The sequence below is a fragment of the Puma concolor genome, chromosome B4, assembly GCF_028749965.1.
Source record: "Puma concolor isolate L17-30 chromosome B4, mPumCon1.1.hap2, whole genome shotgun sequence".
NCBI lineage: Eukaryota > Metazoa > Chordata > Mammalia > Carnivora > Felidae > Puma > Puma concolor.
In genome coordinates this window covers 60796389-60811221 of record NC_141673.1, presented here as the reverse complement: position 1 = coordinate 60811221, position 14833 = coordinate 60796389, and the positions used below count along the sequence as shown (strand labels likewise).

The 14833-nt window shown below is 33.4% G+C and overlaps 2 protein-coding genes across 2 annotated transcripts; both read left to right on the top strand.

Annotated features, from left to right (window-relative positions):
• The first annotated feature begins 1308 nt into the window (after nucleotides 1–1308).
• LOC147579105 (olfactory receptor 6C1-like) lies at nucleotides 1309–4692 on the top strand. The gene is made up of 2 exons (XM_086713146.1): nucleotides 1309–1324; nucleotides 3743–4692. Exon 2 carries the CDS (start codon nucleotides 3754–3756, stop codon nucleotides 4690–4692), a length of 939 nt encoding a protein of 312 aa, XP_086569272.1. The 5' UTR covers nucleotides 1309–1324; nucleotides 3743–3753.
• Nucleotides 3750–12284, top strand: LOC112854242 (olfactory receptor 6C3-like). Its single transcript, XM_086713145.1, has 2 exons — nucleotides 3750–3819; nucleotides 11189–12284. Exon 2 carries the CDS (start codon nucleotides 11234–11236, stop codon nucleotides 12170–12172), a length of 939 nt encoding a protein of 312 aa, XP_086569271.1. The 5' UTR covers nucleotides 3750–3819; nucleotides 11189–11233; the 3' UTR covers nucleotides 12173–12284.
• Nucleotides 12285–14833: the final 2549 nt, after the last annotated feature.

Here is a 14833-nt window from a genome sequence, read left to right as displayed (position 1 = left end):
ACCCCTGATTCATTCTTAACTCAACTTTTCATCAGATCATATAGAAAAATTAGGGGTTGCTATTTCTTTCCGAATGTATCAAGGATTATGAAAAATGAGCATGTTACATTTCCTGTTTCTCATAATTTATTCCTTTATTAATTTTCAGAATTATTTTCTCTGAGTTTGGTCTCCCCCATTGAATACAGGTATTGAATACTAGGTAGCCCATGCTCAATTCTATCATTTAGTAGCTGTCTGACCTTGTTTATGTTATTTAACCTCTCTCGTTGTCAGTTTCTTTTAACCAACACAGGATTATAAAAATTAGTAAATGAGGTAAGAACATACAGCGTTAGCAGTCTCTCACATGAGGGACTACAAAAACAGTTTTTGTTATTTTGCACTGGGGCTCTATTCCTCAAGTGTGATCATTGATTTTATTTTTAGGAATAATAAAGATACTAGTAACTGCTGTCTGGAAGTACATGCTTTAAAATTTTTGTACAATTTAATTTTACTTTGTACTTAAATTAGCTCTATTTCCATAATATATTATTCTCATTTTAAAATTTAAAAAAAATCTAAAACTCAGAGAGATTAAGTAACTTGTCCAAAGTTATAATACTATACTATAATGTAGCTAAGTTGCATTTTTAACTTTAAACTACTTAATTTCTCTTTGAGTGCAAAGCCCACAGGTTGCCCCAATAATACCATGCATTATAAATTAATATTAAGTTCTGATGCCTTTGTTTTATAAGAAGTCCTTTCCCTTTTTAAATTGAAAATGATCTGCAAATATAGTTACCTGGTTAACAGACTGAGATAATCAGGGTTTAAGTAGAACACCTACCTATGAACACCTACAGATTTAGAAGTGATTTAGATGATTACTGTTTTCCTTCATTATTCCTATTCATATTGGTTGGTGCTCTGATCTGACTTGGGATTTAAATATCTCCTTTCTATTAGAATAAAAAAGCAAGGTCATAGCTTTTTTTCAGAGGACTCAGGTAAACTGCATTCTGAACAAACTTTAGGAATACTCTAAGGCATTACTAAAATAATAATCCGAAAAAGAATCTAAATTGGTTCATCTTATGAGATTTTTTGCATTCAGTCACCATGAAGTTCTTACATGATATTAGATATCACCAAACATATGTCAAAAATGGAATGAATCATTCCAGAAAAAAAATAGTACTTGGTGTAAACCAATTACTCAAGATACCAGATTAAACCAGCATTTTGCTCTCTATTTTGACAAATTGGCCTAACATACAGACCTAAAACCAAGAAAAAGATTGTCAAGTGAGAGAGACACAGAGAATTGGAAAACTGCGTAGCAATGTTGTGGGTCCAAACTGCCTTGAGGATATACGCATTCACAACTTTTTTGGGAGTTTTAACTTGAGAGATTTCAGCACATATAGAGAATGCAGAATGATACAGTTAGTTTCCAACTAAATTGTGGAATTTAGGGAGACTCTAACCATCTCTCCTAATTATTAAAACAAAACAAGGAAACGCAAGCTCTTATACCTTAATAGGTCTTTTTAAATTATTGCATTTAAGTTGGACATAGGAAGACACTATTCTCTTCTCAACAAAGCCATCCTTAAAAGTCATATGAAATGGCAGAGGTGTCCTAAAAGACATTTATTTAAATAAAATATTTAGTTGGTGCTTATTATTTTATTCACATGCATCAGTTATTTCATTTGGCACAACAGCAAATGTTTATTCATTAAATAGGTTAATTTTCACTTTCATGAGCCACCCAACATAGTTCAACAAAGATACCCAAGATGGGTTAAAATTCATTGAAACAAAAAGGGGCAGGGAGCATACTAAATTTGTGATCATAAGTTACATGTGACGGGAAAGAAGAAATATGGACGAGTGGTCAGGAAGGAAAGCCTAAAATGATGTTTTAGATTCTTGGATAAATGTTTCATTACTCCACCAAAAACATCACAGAAATGGTTGAGAGATCAAAGGATCTATACAGCTATTAATTATAGAGGATTGTTAATCAAGAACAATGACCTTTATTTTTTTAAAGATTTTTTTAATGTTTCTTTTTGAGAGAGAGTGTGTGAGCAGGTGAGGGGCAGAGAGAAGAGGGTAGATCTGAAGCAGGCTCTGCTGACAGCACAGAGCTGCTATGGTGCTCAAACTCATGAACTGTGAGATCAAGACCAACCCTAATTGAGCCACCCAGGCACCTCAAGAACAATGACCTAATTGAAATATCTATTATACACTTGAATTGCCATAAGTTTGTTTACAAAATATGTCATTATAATGTCTGTTTCCCCAAGTAAGTGCTCTTCGGCCTGTTTTCTCCAGTCCCTGAGAAATAACAAAAGAAATACTCATTTCTTGTGAAATCTCACACACTTTCCCAATAGCATTAGCACTATCCATCTTATCTGAAATTTACCTTCTAATCTACAGCAATATTTTTGGCTACACAGGGAAGTGAGTGAGAAGACAGCTCAAGCATGTAAGAGAAAAAAAACCAAAAAATTCACAGTATTATGATGCATTATATACTACAAATCAACAATCTGACATCTTTAAACTAAATATTCTATTGCAAAACTTCTCTCAGGACACAGAACTGAAAACCTAACTATTTAATGAGAATGCCCAGAGTAAGGGATATGATAATGGACTAGTTCAATTCATTGAGGGAACTTTTAGCTTCTCTCTAAAATGCATTGATGATGATGATGATGATTATAATTCAGGAAGAGAAACTAAAGGGATTTCATGTGCTATTTCCTTGATTATCCCAGGTGTTGACAAAATAAAGCTTCTACAAGTAAAGCCTAATGTACATAGAAAGAAAAATATAAAAATACTATACATGATAGAAAGCAGAATCTATATACAGAGAGAATACACTACAAGGTTTAGATGGAAGAAATTTTGAAGGAAAAAAGTTCTGTAGAAGATAATGTTTATTTTAGGTACTCATACAATTTTGCTTCCTTAGCCCGTGAAATATGTAAATCCAATCTACTAAATTTCTGCTCTGCCTTTTCCGTATTCTGTACACTGTAGAGTCTGAGGACATTAACATTATGGCAATGAATTCATTACCTGTGGCTTGAGATGAGGAGTAGGTGGTTGAAAGGAGAATGTGAGCCAGAATGAAAACAGAAATTTGTCACATTGTTAAAGATTTAACATCAATGACTTTCAAATTTTGGAGACCTCCCCATTTGAAGGACCTTTTTCCTGACACATCTGTCTTTCTATATTTTACAAGTAAGTAATAATACAGAAAATTCAGTGAGAGGAATGAGAAAATGAGACGCTTTTATTGTGGTTGGAAAAAGGACAAGGAGTTTCCCAATAAGAAGGCAACCCTTGAGAGAAGTATTTCTGTGTCAACAGGCAGGATTTCTCTTCCAGTTATCAAACACTCAGAAAAACCTGGGTTAAAAATCCCTGTTTTCTCATTCAGGGTATATGACTCAGATAAGATTTTTAATAACTGTTTTAGATTCAGTTTCCAATCTGTAAAATAAGGATTTTAAGAAGAAACATTCTATGTAAAATACAGAGTGTGCCGTATGGCAAAAACGTACTTTAAAACGTGTTACCTACTTTTATTAAGTTGTCTTAAAGATCTCCTAAATTAAATCAGTGTGGTATAATATGTCTACTTCCAGAGTCATATTCCAGCAGTATCCGTGAATAATCTTCTAATCCTTCTTTTTGTGTTTTTCCCTCTAGATTATACAAGAGAAGAAAAATATGAGAAACCACACAGAAATAACAGAGTTTATCCTCCTGGGATTGTCAGATGACCCACAGCTTCAGGTGGTGATCTTTGTCTCTCTGCTCATCACCTACATGCTCAGCATCACTGGCAACCTGACCATTATCACCCTTACCCTGCTGGATTCCCACCTCCAGACCCCCATGTATTTCTTCCTCAGAAACTTCTCCTTATTAGAGGTTTCATTCACAACTGTCAGCATACCCAAGTTCCTGGGCACTATGATTACAGGAGATAAAACCATTTCCTTTAATGATTGTATGACTCAGTTTTTTTTTTTCATTCTCTTGGGAGTCACTGAATTTTGCCTTCTGGCCGCCATGTCCTATGACCGTTACATTGCCATCTGCAAACCTCTGCATTACATGACCATCATGAATCACAGAGTCTGCATACTCCTTGTCTTTGCTTCATGGCTGGCTTCATTCTTAATCATATTCCCATTACTTATGCTGTTCATACAGCTTGATTACTGTAGGTCCAATATTATAGACCATTTTACCTGTGATTATTTCCCCTTACTACACCTTTCTTGTTCAGACACAAAATTCCTAGAGATTGTGGGTTTTTCCTGTGCTGTGCTTACTCTACTGTTCACTTTGGCATTAATAATTCTGTCCTACATATATATCATCAGAACAATTTTGAGGATTCCTTCTGCTAGTCAGAGGACAAAGGCCTTTTCCACCTGTTCTTCCCACATGATCGTCATCTCCATCTCCTATGGCAGCTGCATTTTCATGTATATTAATCCATCAGCAAAAGACAGAGTGTCTCTGAGCAAGGGAGTTGCTGTGCTAAACACCTCAGTGGCCCCCATGCTGAACCCTTTTATTTACAGCCTAAGGAATCAGCAAGTCAGGCGAGCCTTCATGGACAGGGCAAGGAAGATTGTATTCTTCTCACGAAAATGAAAAAAATTTAAAGTACTGTCATATTAAAAGCATAATGAAGAATAGTTAAAAAATAGGGCCCCTCAAAAATCTATTAAATACACATAGCCTCACTGGAGTTATTTTTCATTGCTTCTATTTCTATTGCCAGCAGTTTACTGAGGATATTTGAATATATATATATTTTTTCTATTCAAATTCCATCTCTCTTTCATTCATTTCCCCACCTTTGAGCTAGTCTTTCCACTCTGTAACTATGAGCTTGGCCTCAGTTCCTTCTTTTAAATAGTTTTAAATTACAGTTTTTCCACAGTAATTCTTAGAGAATTAAGAGACAGAAAAAGACAGAGCAAGAGCATTGGGGAGAAAGCTGTGTTTTATAATTTCATCAGGAAATACTCTTTTTAGAAATTCAGAAAATATTCAATCAAGTTTAACATTATTTTATATCTACTATACAAAGACTGTAAATACAGCTTGGCAGTCTTAATAGAATATTGCAGGTACTATCCTCTCCATATGATAGCACTATTAGTAATTATATAAGACACAGTACCACTGAAAGAGAAATGTAATTATATATATTTTGAGAAATCAAAAAACATCTTTCATTACCCAGTTTAAAATTTTCTGTGCCAAATAATTTATCAATTTAAAACATAATTAGGAAAATTTGAATTAATCCCTTTTTTTTTTTTTTTTTGGAATTCCATAATTATCAGATACACAATACCAGTTCTTCAAAAAAAAAAAAAAAAAAACCTGAAGAAATAAATATTCCTAGATACCAGATATGACTACATATGGTTCAGGGGTATATTTTAACAAGTGCTTAATCTTAAACTGCTCTTTTTGATAATCAATGGCTAAGAGTTATAACTTTCTCTTATCTTTACTGGCTATTCTGATATAACAGTTTATAGAAACAATTCATTTAAGTGCAAATAATGCCTTCTTTATTTCATAATATACTTTGTTCATAATATATATACTTTGTTCATAGAAAACTTATTTAACAAAAATCTATTACAAGCCCACCATCACTGCTCTTATTCTGCACTCCACTGACAGTTCTATCCAGGGCATTAGCACAAGAATAATAAATACATTCAAAACTACTGGAAAAGGAGAAACAAATAAATCTTTCTTTGCAAAGAACATTATTTTCCTCCTACAGCCTTACTGCATTTACACTAAATGTTTCTTAACCATGACATACTCCCCTCCCAGATATCTGCATGGGATAGGCCAGACATCCACATGTCCCCTCAATAAGGCCCACCCCAATGACGCTATTTAAAATTTAATGGCTCCCCACTTCCAAGGTTTTTAAATTTTCTCTTCCTTTACAAAACATTGATTAATTTACAAGAGGCCATATAATGTACTAATCAATCATGTCCATTGCTTATTGTCCGTCTCACACCCCTCCCTCACCCCATGAAAGCAGGGATCTCTGTCCACTTTGTAGACACAATCATGTGTTCCAGCAGTGCTGTGCTGGGACCTGCCTTTACACTTCCCAACAGCCAACTGTGCTTGTGTCTCCTCAATTCTGCATTCAGAAAGGCCACATCACCTGCCAGGGTGCAAGACTTTACATGTTAAAAATTGATAAACTCTACCGATGGGCTCCTCACCTCCACTCGCTGAGGCAGCGGTTAAACATTTACTGGAAGTCACTATTCCTCCTCATTTAGAACATGTGTCTGCCATGTAGTGGGTATTCAATAAATATTTTTTGAATAAATAAGTTTAAATAATGTAGAATGGCTCCAGTGTCCTAGCAATCAGAGCACTAACTATTTTGTCCAACAGAAACACATGCTATTTATATAATAATGTACATGACACTGACTTAGCTTTTAAAACAATGTTCAAATAAAATGTGTATATCATAACTAGACAACGTTGAATGAGAAAGAAATAATTGAATATTTCTAATGCATTTGATGTTCATTTTCTTTTATTTTACATTAGGCCATCTAAAAACTATGTACAAATTTATTTCTTTGACTTTTCATGAAGTCAATGATAACACTTCTTATTAAGATTTTCCTACTGAGCTTTCTAATAGTAGGAATTCCCATGATGCAAACCCTTATTTTCCTCATAGAAAAATTCTTATAACTATTTGGGATACACCAAGAAATGTATGAAATCCAACATCATCTGTCAGTTGATACACTTCTGAAATTATAAATTCAACTTATAGAATAATAGGTCAATTAACTGATAGTATTCAGTAAATGGGAGATCAATCACACATCCTGCAGGGGCAGGATAGCTTACCTAAAAAGGATGTTAATATATCACTGAAAATAATTAGTTATATGCACTGGAATTATTTAGTAATATGATGTCAGTTCAGGCTTTCAGAGAAAGTCTTTAATAATTTTTTTAAATTTATTTTATGAAAAGAAAGCAAGAGGTGGGGAGGGACAGAGGGAGAGAATCCCAAGCAGGCTCTGTGCTCAGCATATAGCCCAAAGTGGGGCTTGATCCCTTGGCCCTGAGATCATGACCCTAGCCAAAATCAAGTCTCAACTGACTGAGCCACCCAGGCTCAGAACTCTATGAGAGGTCCTTCTAAGAAAGTCTTAAATTATTTGGATCCCTTAACCACTTGATTTAATAAATTTTATTTTATGATTTTGAACATGTTACAGTAAAATATTATTTGTAACTGTAGGAGAGTGAAACCTGGTAGCTGAACAATGTTTCATTGGCCTTAAACATAGTCACTCATCAACCTCACAAGACATGAAGGTAATGGACACATTATTAAAAACCTGATGTCCTAGTATCTTTTGGATAGGTAGCAGGTATAATCAGCCTTAACTAAAAGTAAATTGTGAGGAGGTCCAGAGAAAAGCTAGACAGCTATTAGGAACTAGGAATAAAACAATAATGTAAGAACGTAAGAGACTGAGAGAATGATCAAGGAAGAAAGACAGGCAATTCAGCATCTAGGAGTCTCAGAAAAGATGTGGAGAAGAAACCTGTCTAATAGGATATTTCAAATGAAGTGCAGTGCTTTGTGAGATAGAAACTCACTTCCTTTTCCTGTAAGAAAATCAATGAAGACTGCATTGTTCACAAACACACAAGTGATGGTCAGCAGACACTTAGCTAACTTCTTTCTACTTCAGAGTCTTTACCTGAATAATAGCACTGACCTCAGAGGGTTTTGTGTTGTCTGCTTGTTTAAAAAACTTGAGATAATTTAAGTGTATGGTCAGCACCTGGTAATCAATAAAAGCTCAGAACAAAACAGAATCACTATTTGGAAACAAAAATAAAGGCAAAGGAATAGAATTTTCATAAGTAGAAAATCAGTTTCACTATCTCTATTGAAATATATTGAATGAATATTTTCAATTACTGTTTTAATATGTATCAATTATAAACTCAACGCATCTCAGGGTGCATGGGTGGCTCAGTTGGTTAAGTGACCAACTCTTGGTTTTGGCTCAGGCCATGATCTCATGGTTCATGAGCTCAAACCCTGTGTTAGGCTCTGTGCTGACAGAGCAGAGCCTGCTTGGGATTCTCTCTCTCTCCCTCTCTCTCTGCCCCTCCCCTGCTCACGATCTCTCTCTCAAAATAAATAAATATTTTAAAAAATAAATAAATTCAACACATCTCAGCATCTATATATTGTTCTATGTGTTAGCTAGTTGGTTGTTCATCCTTTCTCACTACCTTTCTTTTGTCCCACTTTCAAATTTTCTCATCTTTCAATCCTGCATATTATCTGCATTTCTGGAATTAATGCATGCATGTTTTATGCCCACATTTTTAACTGAAGAAAATAAAGATAAGTCCTCAAATGTAAAATTATATTACATATGTGTACATATATGTGTACATTACATATATGATATTCAAATATCGTATTCTTCTAGTAATGAAAACAGCATCTCTCATTGAAGAAAATGTGAAAATAAACAAGTTAAAAATATTCGATGCCGGATTCCCAGATATTTATTTTACTGGTTCAAAAATATTCTCACAACAAAAAGATGCCATATGCACAAATATAAACCAGTATTTAATGAAAGTAAATAACATAATGGAAGAAAGTAGTCAAAAGGTAATAAAAGCCACATTAGCGGAAGCTATGGGAAGGGTTTCCCTAAATTCAAAGGCCCAATACAGGGATAAACCTTCTCATGTCTTTAATTGGTTGTCCATTTCAGAAGGCAATCAACTCACACTAGAAATCCACAGCAGTGTTTTCTACCATTTCATTCTGCTAAAGAATTCTTCTCGGGGTTGCCAGAATTCAAAGGATATACGGGCACCAATTCTACTGAGGAAAAGTCCAAAGTTTCTGGAAGAAAAATGTGACTTCCTTGTATAATCAGAAGGGTGAAATTCCAAGTCAAGCTCCCACACATTCATTATAATGTTGTCTGCACATTTGCCTATAAGTTTGCTTTTTATATTTTTTAATCAATATTTATAAAAATGATTCACCCCTATCTTTAATGATTCTTCTCCTTGGCACTCAGTTTACTTAATCAATTCCCCTGGGCCAACAAAAAGGCACATAAAATAAGTCCAGTTCCATGTGTATGGCATGCATAGAGAAGAACATTCCTTATTTTCTGTTCTTCAAAACAGCATTTGCAGGAAAATATAGCAGTCCCTGAACCTAAGGAAAATACTACTTAGGTTTTATAGATGCATAATCATAGAATTACAAACTATTGATTTTAAATGTTTACACGAATAGAAAGAAAAATGATTTAATAAATCATGTTTTGTACTCTATGAAAAGAGGCAAATGGAAGAGTACTTTACTAGTCAACCCAGGAGTAAGTGAATTAGTACATGGAGCTTGATAAGAGATGAAAAGCCATAATGAGTTGTATTATGTTTTCAGAAATTGATAGCATCAGTAATGAAGGATATTGTGAGTCACATATAACTAATCTAGCAACAAAGAGAATTACGATCCTTAAAACCATGACAAAGCTAAATCAGTATACTTGTTTGTTTTAAAAATCAATATGCTTGTTTTGAGAGCACAATAGAAACTAAATCTTTTGCTAATTCAATTTAGCAGCTCTGAAATTATGTAAATGTTTAAGCAAATCAGATGATAAAATCTGAGATTAAATCATCAAGAAGACCAAGTAAGTCAATTTTTTATTCTTCAATATATATACCTTCATTTTATTCAAATGTCTTTAAAAATATTATTTGTATATGTTTGTGGATTCAAAAATCTTTCAATATTAAAAGTTAAATAATTGTTTACTACCAAGAGACTATTAATAAAATGCTAAAGAAGGAACACAGAAATCAATCCTGGATTGTTCTTTCTTTCTAACTTGAAATCATGGTCTGTTATAAAAATACAATTTTTTTTATTCCCTATTGGATCTTTCATACTTTCCCTTTTAAGAGTTACCATTTCTTAGAATAAAAAACTGTTTTCCTAGTTTAATATTTCTAATTGCTTATTTTTTTGTGTTAAATTCAAGTGTAAATATACTTATTACATTTAATTTTAAAGGTAGATCTGTATTATAATCATTTTTGTTACATAAATTATGTTGGGTGGGGGATAGGCATTAAGGAGACCACTTGCTGGGATGAGCAGTGGATGTTATATGTAAGTAATGAATAACTAAATTCTACTTCTGAAATCATTATTACACTATATGTTAAGTAACTGGAATTTCATTAAAAATTTAAAAATTAAAAAAAAAATTCCCAATTGGAAAGGTTATCTGTTTCCCAGTAAATGCTATACTGATCACCTACTTGTTCATTTTCCATGACAATATTGTAAAAAAACAAAAAAAAGAATTCTACATTGTATGAATTAAACTATTTCTAGGCTATAATTATTTTAGTAATAGAAGAAGACTGCCTTCTTGTCCTTCTGGACTTTTATGGGAAAAGGATTTAAAAAGATAAGAAAAGGGTAGCATCAACCAAATCTTTAAGAAAGTAATTAACAAGAGAATGTGAACAAAACATTCCCATGGATAAACTTGTGAGGTGATTACTATGGTGACAAGTTGTTTAACCTTGTGAGAGTTCCCTCAACTATGTGGGCTTCAAAATAGAAAATGTGGAGATAGCCTAAAGGACCCCTGTAAGATTTCAAACTCTATATTTAGATTATCCATAATCCAGACTAGTTTTATAGTACTGAGGAAAAGAAAAGATCAATCAGAATATTTTCATGGTTTTATAAGAAAGAGAATGATTAGAAGCTTAATCTTAAAGAAACATTAGAAGAAATAGCTTCTGCTTAAATGCTAGCAAAAGACATTTTTTTTAATCCATGGCCTGTGATTGTGTACACTCAACAATAAAAGATCAATCTTTAACTTCAGATCATGTTATTACTTGAATGTAAGGTCCAATAGAAATTGGACAGAGTTGCTGAAGGGGAATATGTGTTTTTGGCTTTCATAGATTATTCATCATCATGGATATTTTAAGATTTTATATTCTATCCTCAATCTTCTTTTAACTCTTTTATTTTCTATAGGGGAACATACATTCTCTGTTCGAAAGTGGGGAAAAATGATCAGCGATGAAAAACCACACAGTACCCAAAGAATTCATTCTTCTAGGGCTATCTGATGACCCAGAGCTCCAGACTGTGATTTTTCTCTTTTTAATTATCACATATATATTAAGTGTCACTGGAAATCTGACCATCATCACTCTCACCTTGGTGGATTCCCATCTACAGACCCCTATGTATTTCTTCCTCAGGAACTTCTCTGTATTAGAAATATCCTTTACAACTGTCTGTATTCCTAGGTTTCTGGGCACAATTATCACCAGAGACAAATCTATTTCATACAATAATTGTACAGCTCAGTTGTTTTTCTTCATCTTCATGGGTATAACTGAGTTTTATCTTCTCACTGCCATGTCCTATGATCGCTATGTAGCCATCTGTAAACCCCTACATTATGCAACCATCATGAACAAAAGAGTCTGCATTTTACTTGTCTTTTGTGCTTGGCTGGCAGGATTCTTAAATATCTTCCCACCAGTTATTCTTTTTCTCCAGTTAGATTACTGTGGCTCCAATGTCATCGATCACTTTGCTTGTGACTATTTTCCCCTCTTGCAGTTATCTTGCTCAGACACATGGCTCCTAGAAGTGATTGGCTTTTACTCTGCAATAGTCATACTGCTTTTCACTTTGGCATTAATAATTCTATCCTACACGTTCATCATGAGAACAATTCTGAAACTGCCTTCCGCCAGTCAGAGAAAAAAGGCATTTTCTACGTGTTCCTCTCACATGATTGTCATTTCCATCTCTTATGGAAGCTGCATATTCATGTATGCCAACCCTTCCGCAAAACAGAAGGCATCATTGACCAAAGGAGTAGCCATTCTGAATACCTCTGTGGCTCCTATGATGAATCCATTTATATATACCCTGAGGAACCAGCAAGTAAAGCAAGCCTTTAAGGATACTGTCCAAAAGGTTATGTTTTTCTCCAGTAATTGAAGGCATTAGTAGCATTACAAGAATGAAGTGCTTGGAAATGCTTTCTGTTATTCACACTTTCTCAAAACTCCCTTTCCTTTACTCGAGTTATGTGTTTTCCCCTTTTTTTCCATCCCCCATTACAATTTCCCAATCATGGAACTCAATAAATTTGATAATGTGAATACCGTGTCAGAATTTTCTGTACATTCAAAAGTTTTATTCAAATGTATTTGGATGAAGTAATAAAATTGGGTTGATGATTATGATTTTGAATGGGAGTGGTTTGATTTTGAAGAGACATGGGCTTTAGGTTGATGGTAAGTGTGTAGGAGTACATGCAGATTTCTGAACTTTTCATTCTTACTAATAGAAATGAATGTCATTAGAAAATTTTGATTCTATTTGTCACTTCCATGAAATCAAATGAACACAACCATTAGGGATTGGAAATAATATATAAATATCTACTTAAATATTTTAAAAGTTAGAAACTCATACATATTAAAAAATCTTTATAATATTAATCATAGTGCTAATGAGGAGAAGAAAGAGAGACGGGGTAGAAGGTAATATAAGATTTTTCAGCAATTCCTACACCCAAAATCTATTGTTTTCTTTGTATTAACTCATTTAATCATGACAACAACCTTATGATGTACTTTCAATTACTATTCTCTTTTAGTTAGAGGTATTTTTGTTTACGTAGATCAAATACCTCCAAAAATTAAAAACTGGGTAGAGAACAGGCAATGTAAAACATAGCAAATGTATAAAATGCATGAAACTATGATAAACTGGTAAAAGTTCATCTTTCTGGAGATCTGAGTTTTAATTGTCGCATCTAGAATCGACCTCAGGGTTTTTGGAAGTACGGAACAGAAATAACATCTGTTGACAATATTCTACACACTTTTCTTTGTATTAAGCAAATCACATGAAGTATTTATTTTACAAAAACTCTTTGAAAATGAACATTATTATTCCTAATTTATAGGTGAACAAACACAATGAAATTGAGGTTGAGACTTCAATGTTACAGAGATTGCAGCTTTCAGAACTGGGATGTAAATCACTTTTCTTTCATCTCAAAATCCAGACCACTGGGTTACTTTCATTTCACATTGAATTTCACATGTAATAATTTATGAACAAAAGTTCATAGTCAATATTAGAATTGTTAAATTAAAGGACTTTTTAATGTGTGATGAACTCCAGGTTTTTCTTACTTATGACAGGCACTGGGGATATAATAATGAAAAAGATTGATTATTGCCCTAAATTATCTCAAATTCTAGTGGGGGAGAAAAACAACATATAATTAAAATTTAATTTGGTAACTGCAGCAGCTTAGGCCTAAGTAACCTATAGGCCAGGTGATGTTATCATCATCAAAGAAAATGGCAGTTTTCCTGCCTTTTCTCTTAGCACAATTACAGTCAACTTCACAATAATTGCTAAATGTTGGTTCTTTTTAACCCTAAAGTCACATGCATAAGATAAAACTTGCCCGCTTTGGCTGTCATCTTAGTTTCCCTTTTATTTCTTGGTCATTAGCATATATGTTATACACAAAGTCACATTATTTCCTGAGTAAAAAAGGGTTTTGAGAAATAGGATTATGATATTCTCCAAGACACTCTCCAGCAAGGCTCCCTCTACCCTCAAACTGCATTGTGAATCATACATTAATCTTATACAAAGTTTAACCCATTACCATTCCATTTCTATTCCTCTCTTGGATCTATTTGAAAGAATTTATATCAATGACCACAGTCTAGATTTCTAGGACTATTTCAGGCATTTACATCTAGTGAACACTGAGGTGTATTTGTCAAATTAAACCCATGCAAACAAAACAGACAGAAAGAAAAACCAATAACAATACTTAATACCTATACGTGGATAGTAACAGCTTCCTATAAGCAGAATAAGAATCTCACAAATATAATTTCTTCCTAATTCTTGTATCATTGAAAATTCGTTTAGATGTTATTTCTAAAAATACTTTTAAAATGTTGCAAGCATGGGCTAGCCATTTGGTTAATAAGATATACCATCTCCATCTTATAAAATTTCAGGCAATGGATAAGAAGGTGGACATTTAGATATAGAATGAATCTTTATAAAAACATATACCAAGGGCTATATCAATATAAAATATGGGATTGCTCACAATATTTGCAGTAATGAAGTAAGAACGCCAATTCGATGTAAGAAATATCATCAAATGGATATTCTGGACAAGGAGAATAATGATTGCAAAAAACACAAATGTAAAAGTGAGAGAAGTGAATGTGAACCATATGGAAATAAATGGAAGGTAACAAGTAGCCACTACTTCTTTTTTATGTTTTCCTTGAAAAGCTAATTTTATTGATTCAATTTATTATACACAGGTAAAATGATGCTATAAAACCAATACTCACTTTCCTCATGTGAGTATCGTATGTTTTAAATGATATTAAACATTTTATCTACCCCTATGAGTGTTAACAATCCCCTCAAGTGGGTATGTTTCTCTTCTCCTTTTAAAGAATGAGACATAGAAATTCACAGGAAACAAATAATGTATATATGGCCAATATATATTAGAACCATGATTCAAATCTAGCTATGTCCCCAAATAAGCCATTGTGCCAATTCCTGTGGGAAGGGAGAAATCTTGCAATATAAACATAT